This window comes from Asterias amurensis, chromosome 9, assembly GCF_032118995.1.
Source record: "Asterias amurensis chromosome 9, ASM3211899v1".
NCBI classification, from domain to species: domain Eukaryota; kingdom Metazoa; phylum Echinodermata; class Asteroidea; order Forcipulatida; family Asteriidae; genus Asterias; species Asterias amurensis.
Genome location: NC_092656.1, coordinates 7,404,276 through 7,431,725, shown reverse-complemented (window position 1 = coordinate 7,431,725; position 27,450 = coordinate 7,404,276). Strand labels below are relative to the sequence as shown.

The 27,450-nt window shown below is 40.0% G+C and overlaps 2 protein-coding genes across 3 annotated transcripts; one reads left to right on the top strand and one right to left on the bottom strand.

Annotated features, from left to right (window-relative positions):
• The first annotated feature begins 173 nt into the window (after positions 1–173).
• Positions 174–6,725, top strand: LOC139942202 (acetylcholinesterase-like). The gene is made up of 7 exons (XM_071938973.1): positions 174–731; positions 1,857–2,016; positions 2,361–2,438; positions 2,936–3,054; positions 3,591–3,761; positions 4,305–4,921; positions 5,305–6,725. Exons 1-7 carry the CDS (start codon positions 351–353, stop codon positions 5,501–5,503), a joined length of 1,725 nt encoding a protein of 574 aa, XP_071795074.1. The 5' UTR covers positions 174–350; the 3' UTR covers positions 5,504–6,725.
• On the bottom strand, positions 5,542–26,944 carry LOC139942199 (coiled-coil domain-containing protein 87-like). Of its 2 annotated transcripts, none has more exons than XM_071938968.1 (24): positions 26,794–26,944; positions 25,763–25,887; positions 25,207–25,279; positions 24,394–24,443; positions 23,591–23,704; positions 22,861–22,932; positions 21,887–21,983; positions 20,996–21,077; positions 20,340–20,469; positions 19,566–19,801; positions 19,073–19,223; positions 18,419–18,577; positions 16,252–16,352; positions 15,323–15,488; positions 14,549–14,665; positions 13,947–14,110; positions 12,258–12,561; positions 11,811–11,923; positions 11,456–11,571; positions 10,823–11,055; positions 10,153–10,302; positions 9,114–9,228; positions 8,595–8,737; positions 5,542–7,735 (listed from the first exon to the last, which is right to left on the bottom strand). In XM_071938968.1, exons 2-24 carry the CDS (start codon positions 25,859–25,861, stop codon positions 7,565–7,567), a joined length of 3,156 nt encoding a protein of 1,051 aa, XP_071795069.1. In that variant the 5' UTR covers positions 25,862–25,887; positions 26,794–26,944; the 3' UTR covers positions 5,542–7,564. The 2 variants fall into 2 exon arrangements, with proteins under 2 accessions (XP_071795069.1, XP_071795070.1); XM_071938969.1 differs by having other exon boundaries at positions 25,763–25,884; positions 26,794–26,943.
• Positions 26,945–27,450: the final 506 nt, after the last annotated feature.

Genomic DNA, 27,450 nt, shown 5'->3' with positions numbered 1-27,450 from the left:
GCACACAAGAGCTATGGGAGTCCGGACGGTGCTCTTAAACAAAATATATATGACGTACATGTGCCCTTTGCTTTCTACAGCATGACTGATCAGATTACATTATGTCACAATAATAGGATTGCATTAAGTAAACTAAAGCTGAAATCACATTATCAGCTCTACTGAAGACTCTCTGTCATGTCAACAACAAATGATATGACGCTGTCGATTGTTCATATTATTATGGCTGTATAGGCTATAATAAATGGTTCCTTTCAAAGTTTCATTGCACCCTTTTCAAGAATTCAGTTCACGCTCTTGCTACCAAAATCACTTTGAACCCCACCCCCTTCCCAGGGCCGTTTTTCAAGATGTGGCATATATTTACCAGCAGTGTTCTTCTACTGCTGGTTCCTCTTATCGCAAAAGTAGCATTTTGTGAAGAAGGCCCTCCCGTTGTAACGACAAGCCAGGGTAGGATCACGGGCACTACCCTTCGATTCAGTCCCGTCGACTACTACCCTGAGTTCCAGCGGACCGTGGACGCCTACCTCGGCATACCGTACGGCGAGCCGCCCGTCGGTCCGCTGCGCTTCAAACCTCCCGTAGCTAAGTCGTGGAGTGAAGAGTTGATGGCTACGGAGCTGGGCAATGCATGTTCGCAGCCACGGTTCCCGCTTGGCATCGCCACAGTGACGGGAAACATCTCTGAAGATTGTCTCGTCCTAGATGTGTTTGTTCCTCGTGAAGTCGTAAGTTATGTTTCTTTTGTGTGTATTAATGGCTGTTGGCAATAGTCTTTTTACCCTATGTCTTTGACCGTACGAAACCAAGAAATTCCTTAGGTAATATTGACTGAACGTTTGTTTACACGTTACAAACCATTAGATCAAAGAGTATGGTTTTGGATTACGAAACAGTGGGCCACACAGTCTACCATTGTAGGAGGGTGCCTTGAAATACACATATGTCACCAAAATTAAATTAAACAACATAAGGCAACAAGCAGAAAAGCAATTAGAACAATCGGCGGTATGTTCGTTTGAAAAGAACAGAATGATAAGAAAAAAATACATTAAAAGTATTCATTTAATTTTGTACCCCCCCCCCCCACCCCCGCGCTTCAAATGAAGCAGTGTAGCTTTATATATAGTTTATATAGTTCGCCCAACGGGAAGTGTTATACATCTCATAGTTCTAAGCCCAGATTTATGCTATTAAGCCAAGCTTATCTTTTGCCCAACTATAGGTATTGGTGATAAGAGCTTGAAATGAGATCACTTGTTTGCCTCAAGATAAAACAATTGTCAAAACGGGATTAAGACAGGATGTAATCAAAGACCAGTCTTCTCACTTGGTGTATCTCAACATATGCATAAAATAACCAACCTGTGAATATTTGAAATCAATCGGTGGTCGAAGTCACGAGATAATAATGAAAGAAAAAACACCATTGTCACACGAAGTTGTGTGCTTTCAGACGCTTGATTTCGAGACCTTAAAATAATTCTAAATCTGAGGTATCGAAACTCAAATTCGTAGAAAATTAATTCTCAAAAACTATGTTACTTAAGAGGGAGCCATTTCTTACAATGTTTTATACTATCAACAGCTCCCCATTACTCATTACCAAGTGAGGTTTTATGCTAACAATTATTTAGAGTAATTACCAATAGTGTCCACTGCCCTTAAAAACCACTAACGTAGCAGTTATCTGATGAGCTGCGTCAATGATGAAAAAGGTGTAGTTTGTCGATTAAAAGATTTGCGAAAAGGTACTCAATGTTTATCTGTTTAGTGATATCGTACCTGTGCACATATGTATTTATTCATTTATTTAAATATTGTAATAATTGTGTGTGTTGGTTTTTCTGCAGCCACCACAAGCAGCTGTTTTAGTGTACATCCACGGTGGTGCCTTCATGTACGGGGCTGGATCCGTAGATACCTTGTTCCCAACGCCCATCGCTGTGGTTGGTGACGTCATTGTAGTTACTCTAAACTATCGGCTCGGGGCGCTTGGATTCATGTCAACTGGTGAATAATCCTAATTAATTATTTGCCTAACTTTTGGTATGTGGGGTTTTATTGCAATGTAGTTCGTGTTTGACCAGATTCAAGTCAAAACTAGATTCTCACTTGAAGGAGGAAAAGATTGGATATGGGGTCCCAAAGGCTGTGCCTAATTAATCTACCCATTAAACCGTAAGTAGTAAGTAGTGAGTAGATAGTACAATATACAATCATGGCAAAGTGGGGCAGATTTCACAAAGGGTGGTGTCACAACAAAAATCACTAATTTCTCTTACGGTGAATTTTATTGCTTTGAGAAATGGGCCCCAGCTTTGATCTTTGAAACGGCCGTTTAATTTGTTTTGCAGGAGATGACGTCATTCAAGGTAACATGGGACTGCTTGATCAGCGCCTCGCTTTGGAGTGGGTGAGAGACAATATCAAAGGTAGGGTACAGTTCGCAGAAGTTTTGTTGAAAACATTTCATCTCAAATGGTGGAGCGTTCTTTAAGATATCGCCGGAAGAACAATTCGATATTGGAATATACACTCTGAAAAACGTTTCTGACGGTAGCGTTTCTAAGATTTTGGGATAAAAACTGCATGGTATCTTAGTCTATAGCCACACCATGATTCTCAAAGTTATGCCATACTGTCAAAAGCTGCTTTACTTCCACAAGTAAGGGGATTTTGTTTTTTCTTTTTCAGTCATTTATAGGAGTGGTTACATGTAGTAGACTACTCTAAGTTTTAATGGCACACTCAATACATGAATTAAATAAGTATTTAATGTGAGCTGAGCTAAACATGGCGGCACACAGGGCGGTATATGTGACGTCACCAAAAATAAACGACCCGTGCAGTCCTACAAAACAAACTACATTACCACACGTATCCTTTCCTTTAATTTGTGTAAAAAGTGTTTAATGTTTTAACGATAAAGCTTTCGGTGGTGACCCCGAGCGTGTTGCGGTGTTTGGGACCAGTGCTGGAGCAGGTAGCATCGGTCTTCACATGCTCTCCCCTGAGAGTGCACGCCTCTTTAGGGGTGCCATCATGGAGGTAAGCTACCATTGTGTTGTGTCGCGGCTAGACGGTGTAAGAGTCCCAGTCGTGGCACTTGTCTGTGTCCTTAAAGCAAGACATCATGATGCTTCGTCCTTCGGATGGTACGTAAAGCCGTTGGTTCCGTGTACGGTGTAAGGCGTGTAAAAGAACCCTGTGCATTTATCGAAAAGAGAAGGGGCTCGCCCAGGTGTTCCTGATTATTGATCGGCAGGAAATTGCGTATATTGATACACTCATAAGGTTGTGAAAAAGCGCTAAACCTAATAATATTATTATTTGTAATTAAGCTATACTCCATAGTGTATGACGCGAAAGCGAAAACAAGCCTCTCATATGGATTTGTTTCATGTTATCAACCTAAGATCATAGCCAAAGTGCTAGGATGTGTACATGTAGGGCATGTCAATATTCTGTTAGGATAATGACGTAATAAAGTGAATCCAGTGGGGTTGAAATGTACACCAACTTGTAGTGCTTGTTTTTAAGTTAGGAACATGACAAGCCATTTGTTTTCCTTTTGACCATCACAGAGCGGCAACCCCAGTGCCCCGTGGGCAACCGTCTCTAAAGACAAGGCCCGGAGACGAGCCTTTACCCTCGGCGGTCTCGTCGGCTGCGAGCGTGACACGTCGGAGGAGTTACTGGAATGCCTGCAGAATACTGCAGATGTAGATGCCCTCATCGAGAACCAACAAGGCGAGGTTTGTCTGATTTCCTTTTTTCATGTAGATCTTTCTTTCTGCAGCAGCCGATGTAACGAAACGCTTGGATGAATCATTTCTCGAGTTGGAACGATCGTAACTCGTCCAAGGATGGGTTCAATGCGTCCTGAACGTTTATGGTAACGGACCTTAACTCGTCCTAAAGTCCTAAAGGTTAATTCTAAGTTATGAAGAGTTGGATAAAATCGACGGCATGGTTATAGGCAGATTTTGCAAAATAGTTGAGACTAGTCTTACTCAAGTTAGGACGAGCTAGTCGTCCTAACTTAGGACTATAGCCTCGGTTTAAGTAACTCCTAACACGTGTATTAGGACTAGTCCTTAGATATGAGAAGAATGTCTTTGTGAAATAGACCCGCGGGTTGACACAGGGAGACATGTTTACTCTGGAAAGACTCAAACGCACTCAGTCATTATATTTATTTTTTTAACGACCCTTGCTTCACTCTGGCAGTAGATTCCGAAGGACTACACATGAGAACATCGCTCTGTCTGATTGTGTTTGAATTTTCAATACCACAGGCAATAGTGGCACTTGAAAATACCATTCTTGAGCTCTTCGTTCCAGTTGAAGAAAGTTCATTCCTTCCGGAGAGCCCGTCAGAGCTGCACGCAAAGGGCGCTGTCAATGATGCCTCCACAATCATCGGTGTCAACGCCGACGAGGGAATGGCTATGGCACCTCTCTTCTACCCAACAAACTACGAGACTGCGCCGTTCGTAAACAAGACCTCCTACGAGACGTTCTCTCAGATCTGTACATCTTTCATCAGTGACGAACCGCTTGTCTCTGCCGCAGCCACCCTGCTGTACACTGACGCCGCGTGCGTGGATAACCCCGAGTGCGACTATCTTGGGAGTCTGTCCCAAGTTTGCGGTGACATCCTGTTCGTGTGCTCCGCGGACAAGACGGCGAGAGGCTTCAGCGAGGCAGGGCGTAATGTGTACCGTTACCACATGACTCACGTCCCCACGACCACCCTACTCGGCACGCCGTGGACCGGGGCAACACACGGTGACGAAGTGGCGTTCGTCTTCGGTCTCCCCCTGGTGGAATCCGATTTGTATACATACACTGAAGAAGAGGCTCGCATGGCGATACAAGTTATCCGATACTGGTCCAACTTGGCCAAAACCGGGTAAGTAGCTTCAGCTGTAACCATACCCCGATGGGTGTTAAGCAGTTCTCGTGTTTGGAATTCGAACCCACGACCATTGTCACTATACAGCCTAAATAAAGGATTCGGACCAGAAGTCTTTTAATATTTGAGTGAGAAATTACCTCTTTCTCAAAAGCTACGTTACTTAAGAGGGAGACCAATAGTGTCCAATGCCTTTAACCAGAATTTAGAAGATTTTTTTGTGGAGGTGCCCCACAGGGATTACAAACAGAAACAATTCCCATCTTGCTTTTCTGTTGTTTCAGAGTGCCCAACCTTTCGACAATAGACTTCGGAAGCGACGACGCGGGAAACTAACTTCACCCGTCTTTACTAATTCATTGTTTCTATAAATTTTCCAGCAACCCGAACCTGTCTTCTGTGGATGCTAAACTCACATGCGAAGAAAAAAAGACAGAGTGGCCGTTGTTCACCGTTGAGGGACTCGAGTACAAAGATCTGTCACCAGAGATGCTGAATGGGCGTGGCATCGCGGCTCAAAAATGTCGCCTGTGGAACGAGTTCGTTCCAGAACTTCTCAAAACTCTTGGCGAGTGTTGATACACCAAGTCCCATCTAATACTCGGATCTGCCATTATCTACCCTTTGGTAGACTTGATTTCAAGTCTAAGGTTAATCCACAAGAGGGTGCTATTTCGGGTAGACTTCTAAAAGACACGATCACAAACTTGGAAGCAAGTCTACCCTTTTGTGATTTGAAAGCATTTGTTTTCCAAAACCAATGGGTGAAGTTTTGCACACTTGTCTACATCTTTCCAGTCAAATTCCAGATCACACCCTTCCTATATCCCTGAAAAGGCAGGTATTCGATCAGTTCATTATACCACAGAGAAAGGACTACCTGTCCTATCGTATGGTGCCAAAACATGGACAACCACTAAACGACTTGAGAAAGGACTAAGGGTAGCAGCAGGTCGGGAAAGGGGATGGCAATAGAAAGAATAACGCTAAGAGTAACACAAAAGGACAGGGTGACAAATGAGGATCTAAGACAGAAATCAAGAGTACATGGTATTATTAAGACCATTAAATCGAACAAAATGGAGATTGGCAGGTCACCTAGCAAGGAGGCGTGGCAGCAGGTGGGCACGCAAAACAAGCAACTGGAATCCAGTAAACCTAACATGACAAAGAGGGAGATAAAACAGAAGATGAGATAGGGGCATTGCTTGGTTACAGACAGCGTAGGAAAGAGTGAAATGGGGAATTGGTGAAGAGGCTTTCCTCCTGCATTGGAGTGAAATAGGCTAGAAAGATCAGGAAATAGAATGTACATGTATAATCTTTAACAAAAAATTGATTTACGGGGAAGAAAGGGGAACACCATGCCACATATCAATCACAAAATGCAATTGTGTTGAGTCACAAAATGAACACACCTCCTCAATTGAGAAAAGGGATTTTTCTTTTTTTTTTACATTTGGGGCTGGGGTGTTGGTAGGCGCAAGAAGTGAAAATGCTTTTCTAACAAGAACTTTTGCCGAGATGAATTTGTGGCACTACTGCAAAACAATTAGTTTGATCCTGAGGGAAAAAGATGCTTTCTCCAGTGCGGCTGTACCTTACAGAAGAACTCCGGGCCTGTGATTTTGCAATTTACGATAAATCTTTTGGATCCTAGAAAAAGTTAGGCAGCATTGCAAATATTTTTATGAAGACCGATTTGTTTTGGTAAACTTTATTGTGAACAGAATGACTGATCAAACTTATATTTTGTTGACTTGACAGAGCGTTTTATTGAGCAATAAAAAGTTGTACAAGAGATACATCATAGTATACAAGTTTAATTTAGGCAAACAAATAAACAATCTTTATGTACAAATTCTTTGAAATTTATTATAAGCCATAAAATTTATATGTACAAAATTACAGTATTATGCAATTGTTTTCTTACCACAACTTTCGGTTTTTGTCACATCAAAAATAGCTTTTAAAAACCAATACTGTGTATCATTCTCAATGGAAGGCTGCAAAGGCACTGGGGTCGATTTCACAAAGGGTTAGGACTAGTCCTAACTTAGGACTAGTCCAAGTTAGGACGCATAGTCCAAGTTAGGACGAGTAACTGGTCCTAACTCGAGATAAGACTAGTCCTAACTCTTTGTGAAATCCACCCCTGGACACTTTTAGTAAGGTACTTGGCAATGAGCAACGGAGAGATGATAGTGTAAAACATTGTGATAACTCCCTCTTAAATAATTTAGTTTTGAGAAAGAGGTTACACCTAACACAAATATCTGAATCTGGCAAAGATTTCAAGCCTTTCAGGCAGCAGAAAGCACACACATTTTTTGCAAAAAGGGTTGTTTTTTTCTTTCATTATTCTCCTGCAAATTTGATGACTAATTGAGCCAAACTTTTTACAGGTTTGTTATTGTGTGCATATGTTAGGATACACCAAGTAAGAATACTGGTCTTGGATACTTACCAAAGGTGTCTAGTGCCTTTAATAAATTGAAATAAATTAATATGTAAAAGAACCTCTGCCATCTATGGCTTTCTGGAAGTGGCAGGAAGAGGTGAAAAGGGTTTGACATTTTGTTTTAAAAAAAACGCTTGTTCTGTCCGACCCCCACCTCAACCTCCACCCCTGAAATGGACTCAAGCGGTAGATGAGGCAGTGATGGACGAAATGGAAGACAGATCGGCTATGGGTAGTTTAACCTCCTGCGTCAAGGTAGCGTGGTCCAACGCATACTGACGCCTCTCCTGTTGTAACCAATAAAGCATCTCTGTGCAGTCTCCCTTCATCTTCTGAAGGTAAGGTCGACCCTGTGGAAGTTGATAAGATGATAAAGCAGAAACTTACAAGTTAATAATAATGATTAGGTAATTTATAATAAAGATTAGGTAATTAATAATAATAAGATTATTAAAAATACTGATTAGGTAATTAATAACGATGATTAGGTAATGAATAATGATTCGGTAATTGATAACAATGATTAGGTAATTAATAGCAATGATTAGGTAATTAATAAAAATGATTAGGTAATTAATAACAATGCATTTAATCATTGTTATTAATTACCTTAAAAGTCGTTAACACCGATTAGATAATTAATAGTAATGATTATACATGTAATACTATATTCAGGTATAAAACAATACATGTACATACAAAAGATGTACACCATTTTTACTACAATAGATACAAATATATAAAAAAATTAATTACCCCCACTATTATACATCATAAATTGTGAATAAATGTTTAAAATCGTGATAAAAATTAACAAGGCATTAGAGAAGAACAAGGAAGACACAAGGTGACGAGGAAATGGAAAATTTGAAAACATTAAAAATGAGAGAGCCACAGACAAAAGAAAAGATCGGTTGCCTAGAAAAAGACAAAAGTGAAAAATAAAACACTATCACCAAAGAGATTTGTCACTCCGAAATTTGCAGGGGGTCACAGATCAGAAAAAATCTCATCATAACAATATTGATTAATGTTTATTTGGTTTACGGTAACACCTTGTGTATATCTACTTTGCTGGGTAGATTTTGTTCTTTTCAAAACTTGTCTTGCTTTATGTTCAACTACCGCAGAGTAGAATTTTCAGATTTGTTTTCTATACCCTCCTTAAAACAAATCTAATTAAAGTTAATGCAGAACATTACAACAGACCTGAAAACTTGGTGTATCGCCAAACTTTGTGTGGACAAACTGGACCTTGCGTTTGACGTGAACATCTAGATCATGTAGTCTGGTGTACAGCTCACTACGCTGCTTGGCCTCTTCAAGACGAGCTACAGACGACCCTCGGTGACCTATCAAAGAAATACAGAATGCAATGTGTTTGAATGATCTTCCTGCCACGGGAACTCGGCAAACTCCCCCAAGGGGCCCGCCAAGCTGGCAACAGCCTAACTCATTCATACAAATATTGGTTTAAATAAAAGAAATTAAATCAAGAAATTGTAAATGAGTAACTAGACGACAATACTTATTCTAGTCATTGTCAAAGACAGTAGATAGCTTGGTAGGGTTTGAACCTACAACATTGTGATTGCAAGTCCTGCAGTCTAACCACTGTACCACGGTTACTTTTGAAGAGTTTAGGTAAATGCCTTGTGTTATCTCTCCTTTGCATGATGTGATGAGATGAAATATTATTATAAATAAATGTAGTTATTCCTGACTGACCCCTTTGGAAGAACCTGTCTGGATCCGAGGCGAGACGTTCAAATGTTTCCAGCCTAGCGAGGATTGCCTCTCGCTGTAGAATCAGCTCAGTAGCAGTCTCCCAAGCTTCAATTGCCTGCAACAACACGGGGTGGAAAATGAGTACAAGAGTGAACACTAGGAGGTGCCAGACTTACCCTAACAGTCCACTAGTAAGAACGTCTTCAAAACGGCGACATTGGCTACAGCTACTGCTAGATCGCTTGCGTCTCCCTCTTCTTCAACACTGGCAGACGCGCTGATCTAGCCGTAGCTGCAGCCAAAGTCACTGTTTCGGACACAGCCATAGACTGGTCCCCTGTCTTTATCCACAAGGATAACAACAAGTAGTTGCTTTACAGAACCTGGGGTGGATTTCACAAAGAGTTAAGACTAGCCTTATCTCGAGTTAGGACGAGTTACTCTTCCTAACTTAGGACTGAACATACGTTTTAATATCTCCTAAAGTTAGGACTAGTCGTAACTCTTTTGTGAAATCGACCCCAGCAGTTTCATTGGATACAATTATTTCACTGGAAAAGCATGACGTGTTATAAGCTCTCCGTATTTATGTAACTTTGATTGGTCTGAGGTGATGTGGGTGTCTCTGACAAACATCATCTCGACACAATCATAACACAGATATGGAAGGCTAACTTTCGGTTGTCTGCAACATGCAGTATGCAGTGTACGTGCATGTAATGTTGTTTCATAACTACAACATATTACTCGATTCTCCATGTGAAATGAATGTAGGTGAAAGGTGATTATAGACAAATATTGACTTATGCTCAACAGCAGCTCTTCAAACACCTTAAATACCTTATCGGTAGATACATGCGCTATGTTATTCAGGCATCCAGTACAAAAGGCTAATCTACATGTACACATGGCAAAGATTCTAAAAGACATTTAAGGCTATTAAATCACAATTTGTTTTTGATTTAAGGGCAAAAGAAATGGAAAACAGACTAAAGTAGAATATCATGGCTGGGTATTAAAACGAGCGAGTCACACTTACATCCTGCAGCTTGTCCATGTGATCATCAGAGCTATACTTGATGGCCATGTCTAGTTTATGAGCATCAGGCATCTGAAGAGAGGTCCAGATATCCTCCAATCTATCTTGAGAGCTGGGAGGCTCCAGGATGGCCGGCGACAGGTGCGATTTCTTAAAATGAAAAAAAGGAAAATTAAAATTTACTTGTAATTTGGGTTATCCTGCAATTTGTTTCACCAATAGTAATTTTCAAATCTGTTTTGATTAGGAACTGGACCATTTGTAAATCGTCAAAGATCAATATCGTCACTTGTGGTGTTTCCTATTATATGCAATTGTAATAGCAAATCTGTGATCATTTGGACTCAATTGGTCATCGAAATTGCAGGAGAATAGTGAAAGAAAAAAACACCCTTGTTGCACATGTCCTGAAGTCTTTTAATATTTGTGTGAGAAATTACCTTTTTCTCAAAGACTACAGTACTTCAAGACAAGGGGAGTCAATTCTCACAATGTTTTTAGTGCAAACAATTATTTTGAGTACTACCATTAGTGTCCATCCGGTGCTTTTAAAAAGAAAATCTAGAAAACATGCGGTCATCGAGACACAGATGCTCACATCTTCTTAAAAAAGGATCGGCTCAGACAAGAATTTCATAAAAGAGATAAGACAAGAGAAAGAGATCCTTACCGTGCTCGACAGGCGACTCGTAAAGTCCCTCATGGTTGAGCGGGAAGACGCCCTCGTGCTTCCTCCTCCGCCAGGCACCATTAGGCTGACGTGTTTGGGCAGTACACTCGCCACTGACTTGACTGACTTGGCCGAGCCTCTTGAGGGATTCCTGAGTAGGTGTCGCGATTGTGAGCGACGAGAATGAGGCCGCGAGTCTACATGTTCAGATTCAACTACGTCTTCTTCCTCGTCTGATTGGGAAAAACAAACAAAAATAGTTTTTAACAGATATCATAATTGCGATGAGGATACAAGAATATTATTTATGTGTTCTATGGTGTGTTTTTTTCCTTTTTTTTTATTATGTTTTACCTGTGGGTTTTTTTTCCACGGAACTTGGGAAAGTAATGAATATGCAGTGCTTTATAATAATAATAATAATCATGAAAACTTATAAAGCGCACAAATTCATATATTAAAGGTAAAGGGAACCCTATGAGGAAATGTGAATTTCTATTATGCATTTCAAAGGACACCAAGGCAACGACCAAGGGGTATGGAGGCAATCGCCTTTGATGCCTCCATGAAGTGACAGGCCTGAGCCTAATGGATAGGTATGTTTTTACAAAGGTAAACTGACCGCAAAATTACCTTCGAGTTCAGGATCCTTCCCTAGTCCGCCCATCAATATGGCATTCACATTCCACATCCCGGATTGGAACTCTGTCTTCTGGGTTTTCAATTCCTGCATTCTCTCCTGTCTTTCTCTACAAAATAAAAAAAAGTAAATAAAGAAGTTCAACTATCGCACACTACTCAAAAGAGATTTACACATGGTGCTAAAGCAAACCTCACCAATAATAAAATCAAATTGAGAATCTGTGTGGTACAGAAGCCACATGAATAAAGAAAAACTCTATCTTTTTGTGTACACGATAACTTTGGATTTAAGAGATGTTAAATTTGAATCAGGGATAAAAAATATTCATTTTGGTTTGTTGTTTACCTCTGTTTAGCCATCTTAGAGGAGCTTAGTACATCTTTTTCCGTCTTGCCTGCGTCGCTGTCTTCCTGGTCCTTCTCATACATGTGGAACACAACACCAAGGAAGTCTGTCTCCTGCAGGTACAAAATAAAATGACCATTTTGAAGAGATGAAGAATATCATACAATAGTCTAAAACATGTGAGAAACAGCTCCCTCTGAAGTAACATAGTTTTTTAGAAAGAGGTCATTTCACACTCAATTAATAAAATACTTCTGGCCTCTGAAGCCTTTTTTTAGCGTCTAAAAGCACACAAATTTGTGCAACAAGGGGTTTCTCTTTCATTATTCTCTTTCAACATTGATGACCAATCAAGTGAAAATTTTCACATACATGTATTCGTTTTTTTATGCATACTGTACATGTTGGGATAAGGAAGCAATCTGACAAAAAAATCAAGATAGTTACCTGCGTTGACAAGTACTTGGTATAATCATCAGAGCTGATAGTGTTCTTCCACCACGCTAGCCACGAAGCGTACGACCTCGCAGTCCTGTCATCCACCAGGCCCTGCGACACCGGCTTAGTACCCCCTCCATCCAGATCCAAGCCCCCCGGTCCTGGGCCGCCGAGGGCTCCACCCAGTTCTGCCCCACCACCTAGGTTGAGGAGGTTGGAGGGGGTACCTAGAGTGTCCAGGAGGGTGCTGGTGCCCAGGTTGAAGCCCTGCTGGGCGCTAGGTTTCTTGGCAAAGGTAGCATTGAAAATGGGGCTGCAAAAAAGAGGGTAGTCGCAATGTCATTCGGGCACTTTGTAGTAGAGTATCTCTACAACACTCTATTCTTGATGTACAGTGATAACCATAAATACATGTAGGCCTACCTGTGAAACTATAAACTATCAATTTTGAATAAAATAATAATAATATATGGATTTTAAAAGCACACATATTCTAAAAGACATTACTCATAGAAAATTACTCATGGCGTTTATATCTATAAACAAGTAAACAATAGTAATTAGGCCTATATAGAGTCTTGTGCTATAAGACGTATACAGGTATTATAACTAATAAAAAATATACAAAAGAAATACCTCATGCTAAGAAATTCCTACAAAATACAGATATAACACTTTGGGTTAAAACTCGTAACAAACAAGTATACAATAAAAATGTATAAAATGCAAAGAATGCATAAAAATACAGACATTATAGACAAGAAATACAGCAATATATTTGGAAACAATAACCACTCGATTCTATGGGAAAACAGCAGATAGAAACAGGGAGGGGGAAGAAAACAAATGATCAGGAGGTTGGATAATATCAATCATTATTATGGTAACACAAGTTTTGATACATGTTATATAGTGCAATTCCAGAGCACTCATCGCGCTTCACATACCAACAAGCATAATCAGATATTTTTCAAAAGCACAATCATCAATTGAAAAAAAAAACAATCAGAGAGTTTACAATGATTACAACAATGGTGATAGCACAAACCATTGAGGAGCACCAGTTATAACAATTAAACACAAATATACACATTTTGGTAAGACAAATAATCAATCAGTTTGTCCAACAGTCATTATAAACATCACAAGATAATATCAAAACGACATGAATGAAACAAATTACGATAACAATAGTGGTTTCATAAAGTGTTCAAATTTGTCACTCATGGCGCTCCAACATCGTAACCCCTGGTCAATGGACCATTTATTTCATTCCTTAAACCACCTCAACTCCCTGGTAACTTGTTTCTGGTAAGCCAGATTTTCGATGCTTAGCAAGTTTTAGCGCTTACAGGCTTTATGAAATTTGGCCCAGGGCCCAATTTCGTAGAGCTGTTTAATAGCACAAAAAGCAGCTAAGCACAAAACAATTGTGCTTACCAGAATAAGGTTACCAGCCAAACTACCATGTCACGTGTTCAATTTGTGACTGGTATCCTGCTCATTCTTGCTCAGCAGGAAATTGTCTAGCAACATTTTCTGCTTAAGCGGCACTATGAAATTTTGCCCAGGGGTTGGTTTCACAAAGAGTTTAATAGGACAAGTCCTAGGAGATATTACCAACTTAAGGCTAGTCACAAGTTACTCGAGATAAGACTAGTCTTAACTCTTTGTGAAATCCACCTCAGGTCATCTTACCTTTTGGACCACTCCTCACGGTCTTCACCCCATGGGGGTATTTCAGTCTTGGTCAGGGTGGGATTGAGCACCCGATCCTGGCCGTGTTTCTGCAGCATGGATGAGGCTAGGATAGTGTGGCTAGCTAGGGCTCCATAGCTGGATGACTGCTCCATGAAATCATCCTAAAACAGAACCAAAATAATATTAATTATCATCAGTACAGATACATGAATGATGGTCAACAATTGCATCAGCTTGCCTACAGATGAATTTATATTACCAGCGGCTGATTTCACGATCCTGCAAGATTTTAAACGGCCGTTTAAGACCAAGTCACTACTCTTTTATTCCTATTTATAAATGCCTAACTGCTAAAAAGCAAAATAATGTCAGAATTTTCATTTTCTGTCACATAATGGGGCTCCGATTCGCGAAGGGTCACGCCCGTGTGGTTTTTACATTAAGTACCAGTATGTATTAATTGCATTACAAGTAAACTTGCACCACATGTAAGCTTGCATGCCACCGCTTGTGTTTAAACACTTATTACTGTGTTTATACATATCACACGTTTAAACACGGCCACGTGATGCCCTTTCGACCATACTCAATGTAGTTACCTGATCGTAGGCCATGTGGTCCGTTGGTAGCGTCTTCATAATCTCCAGGTATACTTCATTAATCTCCTGACCTCGGAACAGGTTACTGTCCAGCTTCTTGATTGTAGTTCCATCCACCTTGAAATTGTTAAAACAATCATCCACAAATGGTCAAATTGATTTAGTAAAAGGAGCATACTGGTTTAATGTTTACACAACTGAGTGATGTTAAATCATACACACTTTGTTTGTAAAGGTATTTATCAATAAAACTCGCCAAAGTGTCACATAATTATTGAATTTTTTGTATACAAAAGCGATCGGAAAATGGGAGAAGTTTACAGTTCCTGGGGTTACATTTGTTAACAAACCACGGAGACTTACATCACTATCTACTGGAACACAAACGAGGGGGTCTCTATATGTACCAGTAAAACAAATTGCAAAACACATCTTCAGTTATTTACAATGATGACTGACCTTCAAATCTTCCAGATCGCTCCAAAAACTTCAAGATTGTATTGTACACTACATTGTACACTACATAACATGCAGACCTCAGAAGAGTGCACTGCCGTTTAAGTGCATTAGATAACAAGTGCCTTTCAGCAGATAAAACCATGTCTCACATAGAAATTTAGTCCCATGGAAATCCAACAAAAATTTGACATTGTTATCCAACAACCTGTCCTCCATTTATTTTGACAGGACCCCCCTAAACAAAAAACAAACAGAACAAAACAGCATGAACTGTGTTTTGAAACCCAAATGAGATTCCTAGCCTTTGCTACTCACATCATCATTCAGCTCATTGAACACAGTGGTGTTGAGTTTGAGTGTGATTGAGGACAGGCTAACTCTCTCGGACACACGGACATCTGAGGTTCGGACGACCGACTTGTTGGGCATGCGTGTGGTGACCGTCGCTGGCTGGGGGTGGGTGGGATCTGATATCTCAATCCTAAGGTGAAAATTAAAAAAACAAGAATTGCATAAAATCTTAAGATCTTCATAGAGCTGCTTAAGCAAAAAATTTGCTTAAGCACGGAAATAGCTCGTTTAATTTACACATGTTCCTGGCCAAACTTTCATGCCATATACATTGCTTATGACTAGTATTTAGCTGTTGTTTACTTAGCATAACAATTGAGTGGTAGCTTGGCCGGTAATCTGATTTTACTAAGCAATGAATTTTTTGCTTAAGCAGCTCTATGAAATTGGGCCCAGGACTTGTTGCAATCAAAAGTTTGTAGGTTCAATTCTGACTAAGCTAACTGCTGATTGCACAATGACTAAAATATGTCACAAATTTCCAATGGTGTGATTGTGCTTGATCGAATGACCATTGAAAAAATATCAGCCTTTAGAATGTTGTAAATACCTGGATAGAAATTGTCATTGTGCTAGTGTTCAAATGGGAGTTTTCAGTGACAAAACAAATAAGTAAGGCTCCGTTCATACTTCCTGCGATTGCAAAGTGCATTTTGCAACAACACAGGGCTGTTTTCGCAGCAAATGTTTCGCAGGAGTTGAACACAGTTCAACTGTTGTGTACTTGTTGCAAATTTGTGACGCCAAAATTTGTATCGCATTCACATTTGCAGGGAGTATGAACTCGGCTTAATGGTTGAAAGTTGCCTCCTACCGAAAAAAATAAATCATGCCTGTGCAACAAGATATTGATTTTTAATGATGAATTGAACTGGCTAGAGGGGAACACTTACTTTTCCTCTTTCTCTTCAAGTGCACGTTGTTTCTCAATCTTCTTCAACTCTCTCTGTAACACTTCCCTCCGTGCATCTGCTCTTGCCGTCTGTGAGATCGCCTGTTAGAAGATTCACGACACCAAAGTGGACAAATTACTAAGTCGATTATTTAAAACCCTCGGCAGATTTTCCTAGACTGTGCAAGTCTCGCTCAAAACGAAAAAAAAAGGCTACACTTTTTGTGGGAAATAAATTTTTTGTTAACTTCTATTTACACAAAATTCTTAGAAGTACAAACACTCATCAAGATTATATAAAAATTCAATATTACCGTATTTTCCTGCGGATAAGACGCGTCTTATCTGACTTTTTAGACCCCAAAAACATCGATGCGTCTTATCTTTCGGTGCGCCTTGTCTGCCGACGATTGATTTTTTTTTAATGATCACTGCGTGAAACAAAAAATACCTTCATGTCCAGTTCAAATCAACGATCTTCGTGTGAAGAATCCTTACTCAATAATGCGGTCGAACAAGGCTATTCAGACACTGTGACCGTATTTTCGTTCGAACAATGCCGCAATCCCCCAGACGGTCCAATTATTCCAACAATGCTGCAACGTGTTTATTCCCCATGACCGTGCTTTCATTCCATTAATGCTGCAATGCGTCTAGCTTTCGGTCCAACGGACGTCGGCAGTGTACAAACGTTTTTCTGTGTGGCCGGGTATTCGTTCTGAAAACGATTGACAGTCAATAACTTCATACAAACGTCATTCACCCAACCGCTATTGTGTGGTAAACTTTGAGGGTTTATTTTATTTTATTGCTTCAAAACTTCGGGTAGGAACGGTTGTTAAAATCATGGTTGCCCTTGCATGAAACTTGCCTGTAAAATCAACGATGTCCAAGTTCAGACTCGAAAATCTCTCAAAACGACACAGAAAATTAGCCCCAAAACGCAACCGTTCCGAGGTCTGTAAATTTAATCACGCAACACAAAAGCAGATATCACGCCTATAGTCGTTGTTACTGGTAGTGTGACAATAAATACAAGAAACATTGAACGCTAGAGGGCGTTTTGGAACATTGTAATAGCGTGGGGTTAAACGCCCTCTATTGGTAAAAAATACGTGAACCAGCAATAAACGCATTGAGACAAGACTCGACGTGTCTGGGCTAGACTGCGCCCCTGTCTTTATCCGGAAGGTCCCTGCCGCTAGATCCAGTGATTCCCTTTGGATACAATGAACGTGCAGCGATATAGATGCCCAATAGTCACTGCTCTCAAGTCCGCAATGGAATTTGACCGCATATGTTGGCTATGTCTGGGCATGCTTGGGATCCGCACAGTCACGTGGGAATTTTGGCGCATTTCCAGGCAGCGCAAATGCGACGGCTTAGCGCAACCCGTCGGCGAACATCGTTCAATACGGTGCCAACATGGTCTCCAACATCTGTTGTGCAATCTCGAGATTGAGCAGCGCAATCTACTGTGTACATGTGCATATTAATGTGCATGCAGCGACATCCCGGCCGGAGGATACATTACCACACCCACACGCTACGTCCGTCTGTCGTTGCAATGTATCTGTATCAGCAAGGACCCTCGTAGTTTGTGGGGACGTCGGATGGATGTGTCCAGGGAGGCATTGTGTTCATGTTGTAAATAAAATGAACTTCAGACAGTGCGTGGACCATGGTTTCTGCCCGCTGATTGGGCCGAACTTTATGTTGTTTACAATATACAGCGTTGGCTGATAGGATAAAGGTCGGTATACGTAGGTTCTCAAAGGCAACAAATTACGTCTTTGTGTCAATGTACCGACAACGGGTGGCGCCAGGTGTTCTTTTGTTTGCGGTTAAACGTGCGCCTTGTGCGGCGGTGCGCCTTGTCTGCTGACGTTTGAATTTTTTTTGGTCATTTTAGCGTCCTGCGCCTTGTCCGCCGAGCGTCTTATCCGCAGGAAAATACGGTAGTTTGTATTAATAAATACTCCTAAACTAATTACACAAAGATTACATATTTATAGAAACCAATTTGCAGAAAGAGCAACTGTGTCGCCATCTTTATAACAGAGTGCAGCCATATTTACATCACAAAGTGCGCAACCAATCATTCCACTGATAAAAAGCATTTGCGCGAACGGTTACGCTTTGTTTGCGCAAGTGGAACGCATAAATACCTGTAAAAGAGGAGGGAGGTCTTCATCCTCAGCAAGCTGCTCGTCTCTCCCATCGTCCCTCCCTGACCGATATGCTGATAGCTTCTTAAGGTCCTGCTGGATGTACGCTCTTGTATCTTCAGGCTTGATGTCTGCTTTGTCCGTCTTCGGTGTTGATGGCTAGGGGAATAACAACATTTAAAAGCATGGAATAGGGCTAACCTGTACTGGGGCATGTTCATTTATTATTATGAGAAAATAGAATTAGCTGTTGTTGCAAACACCTTACCGACCAAAAAGACTCGTGATATAAGCGCGAAACAAAATAGTTAATGGCCTGGCGTTCAGATCCCCAGCAGAGTCTTCCAGAAAGATTCTGCTAGGGTCCAAAGTTTAGCCATTAACTATTTTTTGTTTTCTTTTTATAATTGAATTTGACCTTTAGAACGGTGCACAAATTCCTCTTTGGGATGTAAAGACTTTAGAATATACTTGTTGTTGCTGTCTAATCAATTTCACTCTGAAAAAGTATCAAAACGAGAATTTACACAATTTAAAAATTTTATTTTTTGGTTAACTTTCTTGAGGAATATATCTATATGAAAAATGAGTGCATCACAAAAGTGAATTTGACATTGGAGCCCCTCTTTAACCATTCCAAATATAGAAACTTACTTCCTTTGGGTCAAACTCAATACTACGCCTCCTGCGGTGTACAGAATTGTAGTCAATACCCAGTTCATCAAACAGTGTATCAATCACTATCTCATCCACAGAGTGTGATCTCCTCAGCTTGGCCCTCGGTCGAGCTTTCCTCTCCTTGTCTCTGCAACATGAACGGGAACAAAAAATCATCAAAGAATCATTTTTTGATATCCGCTTTTCAGATTTCTAAGGCTTGATGTCCATTTGCCAGAGATGCCGTTGGTATCTTTCCACTATGAAGTGTGTATGATAATACCAGATTTAGGCTGTTTTCTCAGCAGACACTGTACAAAGTTGAAATGTTGACAAGTGATGGGGCACCAAAAGGCCAAGACCATGGGCAACAAGACAGAATAAACTTCTCATTCCTGTTTCACTCGTTCCAAAATGATACAGACGGCTAAAGAATCCTTCTACCATCTCATGTCCCCTCCAACCCCCTCAGTCCGAACCCACGACCCACCTGTCAAATCTCTGTCTCTCTGCCTCTTCGTCCACCTTGAGCCTCGCAGCACGCACGTTGGCCGTTCTCTCAGCGGAAGTCTGCTTCAGCAGTCCCCTCTGCAGGACGTTCACGTCAGGCAGGTAGTCCAACACCTTATGGGACTGGATCGGTGGCATCTGGCGTTTCAAATCACGCACCTCTCGCTCTACTGTCTGGCGGTAGCGCTTCTTACGTTTGGGGCGGCTGGTCTCAATCTAGTTAGGTTTTCATATTACAAAAGTAAGTATTCATGACAATAAATGACAACTAGCCCCGATTCCAACCAGGCATGATTATGTGGTCCTTCAAAAACTGTAGGATTAATTTATCAGGTACAAGGACTGGCTTACACATGCACATGGTGTAGGCTTTCATGGTAATTTCAGACTACTTAAATCACAAGTTTCTGATTTTTCCAAGGGCAAACAAATCGGATATCAGACCTAAAGTAGAAAAAACATCATGCCTGTGTAATTTATCATCTATCATGTCTATGAAATTGTTACGGTACCCGCTGCTCAAATAATCCTATAGGATTCAAACTACCTCTAGGTACCGGGAGATCTCAGTGGTCGAGTTGGTAAGACACTACTCTAGAATTGCAAAGATCATAGATTTGAATCTCACCAGAGTAATATGCCTGTGATTTTTTTTAAGTACAGGGGAGAAAAAAACCACCAAGCGAATCCAAAACACCTTCAAGAGACCAAGCAATTTCAGAAAAAATGGCTGTGTAGACACAACTGTCCTTACCAGTTTTTGATAAGAGAGGGGGGCCGCTTCATCTTCTGCTGGAGCATCATCAGGATATTCTTCCTCCGAGTCTGACGAGACACCTCTGATATCGGCAACAATGTGACGACGTACTGCAAGGATGTTTAGGCTGCAGAAGAGAAAAAAAAACGAATGATGCTAAATATTTCGTACTACTGCAGGGTGTCGTTGTCGAGCGGGTTAGAGCATAAAAATCAAGTTCTTGTGGTTCAGTTTATCAGGGTGTGGGTTTAAATCCCGGTCATGACACTTGTATTTTTGAGCATGCTGAGCAAGATACTCTACTATCACTTGCTTCTTTTCATCCAGGGGGTTTAAATGAGTACCTGCGAGAGTAAAGGTTGATATTGTGTTTAAAAAAGATTTTGGAGTGTCATGGCAGCCCGGGGATGTACATGTATACTCCCCAGGGAGCTGAGAAAGATTACAGGAATGTTATTGGCGCAATGACTAGGGTACTAAGCACAGGGTAAAGCGCATTGGTTCGACATAATAAACGACCCTATATAAGAACTACATGTAGTTATTATAAAAGTATTGTGAAGATAGCCCCTTTCACCACAAGCCAACATAATGCAGGCCACTATAGTTTACTTATCATTCAAAACCGCAATTACATGTACACATGGACTTACAACTTGTTGGCATCGATGGAGAGTTGAGCATTAAGCCTGCTCATGTTGGCTGGTTTGCTGAAAACAGCTCGATGCTCTAACACTGGAAAAAAGAAATGGAAGTTTGTTCATGTCAAATTTTATTCACATTCTCTTGAGGGGGGAGGTCTCAAGTCTTTATTAGGGCAAGTCTCGAGTCACTGAGGGAATTTTTCTTTTTAGGGCAGGTCCCAAAACTCTGCTGAGCCTTTGTCATCTTCGCCTGTCTGGAAGTAAATTTATTCCAGTCCTGCCATTTCAGTCCACCTCCTCAAGCTCCCATCTGTGGTTCATGGGTGCCTGCTTGGTTACCAGTGATACATTCACTGGTTACGGTTTTCGAACTGACTTTAAGCCAACAAACAGGGCAATGAAAGGGGCTTTATAACTTTACTTTTGGGTGCACAGTTGAAACGAGTATAACAATTATATGCGAAGAAATTGCTTTTTGATTTTCACTTTTTTTTTCTCAAAAACTTAATGGCGACTGATGAACTGAAACTTCTACGGGTAAAGTACACGTATATTACATACTGTACATAGTACGTCTTCATTCACAGTGAGTGGGGATTCATGTCATGGGCAAAAAAATTAATCTACAAAAGTTATCAAACCCCTTAAAAAAAAATTGACAAAAAGTTTTTAAAAAAACAACTCGGGACAAATAATAATAAAAAATAATAATATACGTATTTATATAGCGCCTTTAACACAGATCAAAGCGCTGAACAATAAATGAAACAAGATTAAGGCGAGAAAGGAGAGACAAACAGAACAACAAAGGATTAATGACCAGGCTGAATGAACAAGTAGGTTTTGAGTTTTGTTTTGAAAGTGACAAACAGAGACAACTCGGGACAAACAGTGACATACCTTTTGCCTTCTCCATGTAGTGTAGAAATAGCTGCTCACATACTGTCACAATGTGAACGGTGATCCTCCTCTGAAGTTCCTTGTTCTCATTTGCAGTCTGAAAAGAATAAACAACAAAAACTCACTTGTACTTACAGTGACTTAAAGGCAGTGGACACTATTGGTAATTACTCAAAATAATTATTGGCATAAAACCTTTCTTGGTGAAGAGTAATGGGGAGAGGTTGACAGTATAAAACATTGTGAGAAATACTCCCTCTGAAGTGCCATAGTTTTCGAGAAAGAAGTAATTTTCAACGAATTTGATTTCGAGACCTCAAGTTTAGAATTTGAGGTCTCAAAATCAAGCATCAGAAAGCACACAACTTCGTGTGACCAGGGTGTTTTTTTCTTTCATTATTATCTCGCAAATTCCACGACCGACTGAGCTCAAATTTTCACAGGTTTGTTATTTTATGCATATGTTGAGATATACCAACTGTGAAGACTAGTCTTTGACAATTACCAATAGTGTCCACTGCCTTTAAGGGTAGTTATGAAACAAAAAGCGAAAAAATGAGCCAGATTGAGTTTTAACCAGCAAAAACGAGGTATGAGATTTGAGGCATTCCATGGCGAGGTATCAATTTATGTTTGGTTTGAGGTAACACTTTTCTACTTGCTTGGTAAATTATTTTCTTTCAAGAACTTGTCTTGCTTTATATTCTACTACCACAGGTTAGATTTTTGGGAAAATAGGGAGACTTCTCTACTACTGCATAGTAGATTTTCGGAATTCAGGAGACTTCTCAGTTCTGAAAAGAACCCAATCCACATGCAAGGCTCCGGTCTGAGGTGGGATTTGAACCGTGGCCCACAGTGGTGAAAGACAGGAAAAGAAACCATTGAGCGAAGATGATCCCCTGATTGCTGAAGACATACCCAAGGTGGGAGTATCTGAAAAATACAAATCGCTACATATTTTCGGAACCTACCAGGAATGGATCGTCCACTTGTCTCCTGATGTCGGGCCAGATGCAGTTGACTTCACCCATGATTATACCAGCCTATCACAGGAAGAAAGAAGAGATTTGATTTAGAAAGAGGAGTCTTGTTTCATTTACAGTGGTTTCTTATATAGGACTCGAATCCGTCGCTCAGTGACACTCATGGCACTTTAGTATTCAGTGTTTCTCCTGCAAGGTATGCAGATCTACATGTTGAAGTATGAGACCTTTTCCCTTACATGTGCATGTAGCAACCTGTAATAGTTTTACATTTTTCAAGGTGCTGTGGTGCAATGTGCAGTCAATCCAACCAGGGACACAGGGGACGAACCCCTTCTCTTTACGATGTACTGGGTTCTTTTACGTGCAGTACATAACGCATGGAGCCTACGGCTTGGACATTTAACCATTCTGGCAATCCAATGGATTGCAGCCATGTCAACAGGAACATTCTTTTGAGCCTAAAACATACACGACTTTTAAGACACTCCCCGTCCATACTTCCTGCGAATGCCATACGAATTTGGCGTCAAAATTCGCACATATAATTCGCATCAGTTTACTTGTGCTCAACTCCTGCAAAACATTCGCAGCGAAAAACACCAAATGTGACGCCAAAATTTGCTTTATTTTGGTGCAATTTGTGGCAATGGGGGTCAAGAACAAGACAAATCAAAACACATTCAAATAAAAATTCAGATTAATTTTTTCCATTTACCAGTGTTTGTTGCTCGTCTACTGTGATGTGAGTGACATCGGGCCTTGAAGCAATCCTACGTCGGATCAGCTTGGCCAGCTGAGTAAATGTTGAGGGCGGATTTTTGATACTTTCCTACAATTGGGGAGAGGGGAGAATAAAATACATTATTATTTTGGTGTTGCTGGCAAATCTTTTGAAATGTTCCAACTTTGATGCATACTTGAAAGTTTCTTGCGTAAAAATATTGGGAACAAAAAGTTCTTGACGTTTCGACCCTAGCAGAATCTTTCTCCAAGGCTAAATAATAGAAATGGTACCATTATCAATAAGCATGTTAATCGGAGGTTGCAGGTTCAAGTCGCGCTCTAGTCGATTGTTCTTTGTTCAACCCAAAATTATATCAACATTTACCTAGTCAGTTTCCCTTTGGGGTTATTACTTAATATTCAATAACACTACTATTGACCAAGATCAACTGTCACCGAAGGCACATAGCCATCTACTCCTAAGGCTGAAACATGGTTACCCCCTTTACAGACCATAAGGATGTAGGCTTGGGTATCATTCACTAGGAGCCTGGTTGGTAGAGCAGAATGCACTACCTTCCCAACTTTTTTTTTACGAAGCACCTATGGCCAAGTGCCTTGCTCAAGGCTACAAGTGTCATGACCCTGTAACAAACCCACACCCTGCTGCTAACAACACTAGAGCTTGGGTCCTGTCAACTACACCGCACAGCCACGACAATCCAAAGAACATTCCATCTTTCAGCTAATGATAACATTTTTGGGAGCAAGAAGAAGCTTCAAGAGCACACTTACATCGATGGGAGTCACCGGTCGCTTAATGTCCAGCTCAATTTTTTCTGGAACTAAAACAGAAAGAATGACAATCGTATCAAGGTTTCATACAGAGCCAGTCGAAATGGAGGGACTAATTGACTCAACAACAGGAATAATTTACATAATTTAAAAATAGGACCTTATAATAATAGTAGACCCTCGCATTCGACAACTGCCAATGCTTAAATCTCAATATACCAGTCATATATCGAGAGATGAACTAACTGATGGTTATTCCACATTCTTCCAGATGGTCTAGAGATTGTATCCCACCATTCCAGGGGCAGGACCCATGAATGTTTGCACAGTTGGGGTCAGGTTTGTCAAACATACTCCACTACAGACTTGTTTATGTACAAGTCGGTGGGGAATACCCTTTCGGACCAGGGCCCAATTTCATAGAACTGCTTAGCATAAAAATTTGCTTAGCATGAAATTTCTTCCTTGATAAAAAACAGGATTTAACCAACCAAATTTCCACGTGATTTTTCAGAATTTAAGCAAACAATAGCTGAACACCAATAACAAGCAAAATGCAACAAATGGAAACTTGGTTGGTAATCCTGGAAGACATTTCATGCTAAGCAAATTTTTGTGCTTAGCAGCTCTATAAAATTGGGTCCTGTCCATGTTGGAAAAGAGCCATTGGGCAAGCGACCATGCCCTGGCCACTCAAACTTTAAATCAAAATAATATGCTCTTAAGTTAAAAGTCAGGTAAATTGGAATATTAAACAAATTCATATATGCAGAATATGTTAAATAAATAATTTCCATGTACATGTGTAAGTACCTTTCTCATTTAAATAAGGAGCAAAGAGACTCAGAGGTCCTAGGATGTCTTCATAACGCTTCTGTAAATCACGCTGCAAAAAGAGAATTAATAAAATTATTTAAATTTTGATTTTAAACTAAATATTGCGGAAAATGAACAGACAAGATGTGGAGACACATAGTTTTCGGAAGTTTTTGGACAGCAATAATTTACATACAAATATTTGTTTGATTGTTTGTTAAGATGATCTTCCTGTCAAAGGAACTTAGCAAACTCCCACTAGGGGATATAAACACAAAGCTGGCAACAGCCAATCTCTCTCATACAATCATTATTTCAATGTCTATGAATTGCACAAATTAAGAAATTGTGATTCAGTATCTAAACAGGAACAGGATATATTCTAGTCATTGTAAAAATCAGTAAATGTCAATAAAAACATAAAAATACAAAACAGTTGATTTTTGAAATGTATTGTTTACTTGAATGATCATGAAGCAGCCTAAAATTCCAAATCAGCAAATGGAGACTTTATAAATAACCTACAGCATTTGTTCATAATTTCACAACTTACAGTTCCAAAGCCGAGCTTCCCCAAAGTGTACAGCTCTTCTTTTCTATGCAGTGACTGTGCATCGTTGAACGGCTTCTGGTCACTCTGAGCTGCAGCCATGATGGATTACTGACTTTATCGCACTGCTGGAGGGAAACAAACAAATTGATCATTACTGGTTAAACTTCTGACAGTATATATTTTTATCATTTTTTTGTTATCCTGTCCCTAGGATTTGATTTTATTCCTCTCAAATCAATCATAAATTTACATAGAAAAGATCAAATAAAAGGGCGTACTGTTACAGCAAAACAAGATTTAATGGACGACAGAGTACAGAATACTTATTCCATTTTGAATTAAATTTCTGAAATGTTCCATAGACGACTGAACTGAATCAGTGTAAGATATTTCGCGAAGACATAGCTTTTCCAGCACTTTTTACATGTAGGTCTTTTTTTAAAAACCAAATGCAAGGACGTCTGTCTTTCATTTGTGTTTTGTGTCAGTCAGTACTCAGTACACATGGAAAGACTTGCCGTACAACCTATTTTTATAAACTTACTGACATGCATGACAAGAGTATAACAGTAATAAACACATAATCCAATGCCATTGTTTTCCTTCCACTTTTGCAGTATGTGTTTAATCGTAGACTGGCGACAGGAAAATGAAATTTTTTTACCAACACAACACAACACTCAGTCAACACAGACAAAGGTAAAATTAAAAAGGAATATTATTTTATTAGGGCTATCACTTATCAGCTACATTGAATTTCTGAGTAAATTAGATACTTATTTGTTTCATAGCAATGCAAAAGTGGTGGCAGGATACAGACATTTTCTGTGTGAGAGGAATTAACCTTAAAGAGATATCCCTTTTTGTAAAATAATGAGTGAAAAAGTGGTGGCAGGATACGGCCAGATCCCCGTGTTTATTAATTAAAAATAAAAACGTGAGAAGATTTAAAACATCCTGAAAAAACTATATTATTGCAATGTAATCTCATCCCTCCCTTTATTACAGGAACAAGTACTTACATGACTTACCTTAAACGAACAAAAGTTACATTTTACAGACCTTTAGGGCATGAAAATCTCAACAAATTGGGGACCAAATTGAAACTTGCTCATTCCATTTTGACCTCGTCAAAGTCTGGTTCCGATGCATGGCGATCAATTTGTTTAGCGCAGTAAGCAAAACCTTGGATTCGCAACTCAGGATGAACCAGACTGTCGGCTGTATGTTGCTATGGAGTGTATATTCTACAGTGTAGTTCGTGATAAATTTACAAGTTCTCTACGTATAGTTCGGGTTAATACTTGTACTAAGAAACCCATGCTACTGAGATGAGATCAATTTTATTTATTTCAACATTAGGGTATTTTTGTCTGATGTAGTTTGCCACTCGGTTAGGAACTTTATGAAAAAAAATAGTATAGCCTATTATTATTTATTACCTGCCCCATCCGTTACCCATGGGGCAGGTGTGTTTTTTTAAGCCACTTGAGGTGCGCAATTTGTTGCTGTATGAAATGAAAATTGCCAATGCATTTTGAAATGGGGAAGGTTTTTTAAAAAGTCGATTAGAGGAAAAGAATCCTTCAAAAACAAATTGTATTTTTTTTTTGAAGGATGACAATACCGAACAAAATTCGTTCTGCCGAGTCCCAACAAAATTAGCATTTTTCTGAGAGATTTTGTTT

Coding starts and splice junctions, on each gene's coding strand:
- LOC139942199 (XM_071938968.1), bottom strand. CDS start 25,861: ATGGCTGCAGCTCAGAGTGACCAGAAGCCGTTCAACGATGCACAGTCA. Junction 21,078..21,886: donor CTACATGGAGAAGGCAAAAG/GTATGTCACTGT, acceptor TCTTTTTTCCAG/TGTTAGAGCATCGAGCTGTT. Junction 19,802..20,339: donor CCCTCTCTTATCAAAAACTG/GTAAGGACAGTT, acceptor AAACCTAACTAG/ATTGAGACCAGCCGCCCCAA.
- LOC139942202 (XM_071938973.1), top strand. CDS start 351: ATGTGGCATATATTTACCAGCAGTGTTCTTCTACTGCTGGTTCCTCTT. Junction 732..1,856: donor TGTTTGTTCCTCGTGAAGTC/GTAAGTTATGTT, acceptor GTTTTTCTGCAG/CCACCACAAGCAGCTGTTTT. Junction 3,762..4,304: donor TCGAGAACCAACAAGGCGAG/GTTTGTCTGATT, acceptor TCAATACCACAG/GCAATAGTGGCACTTGAAAA.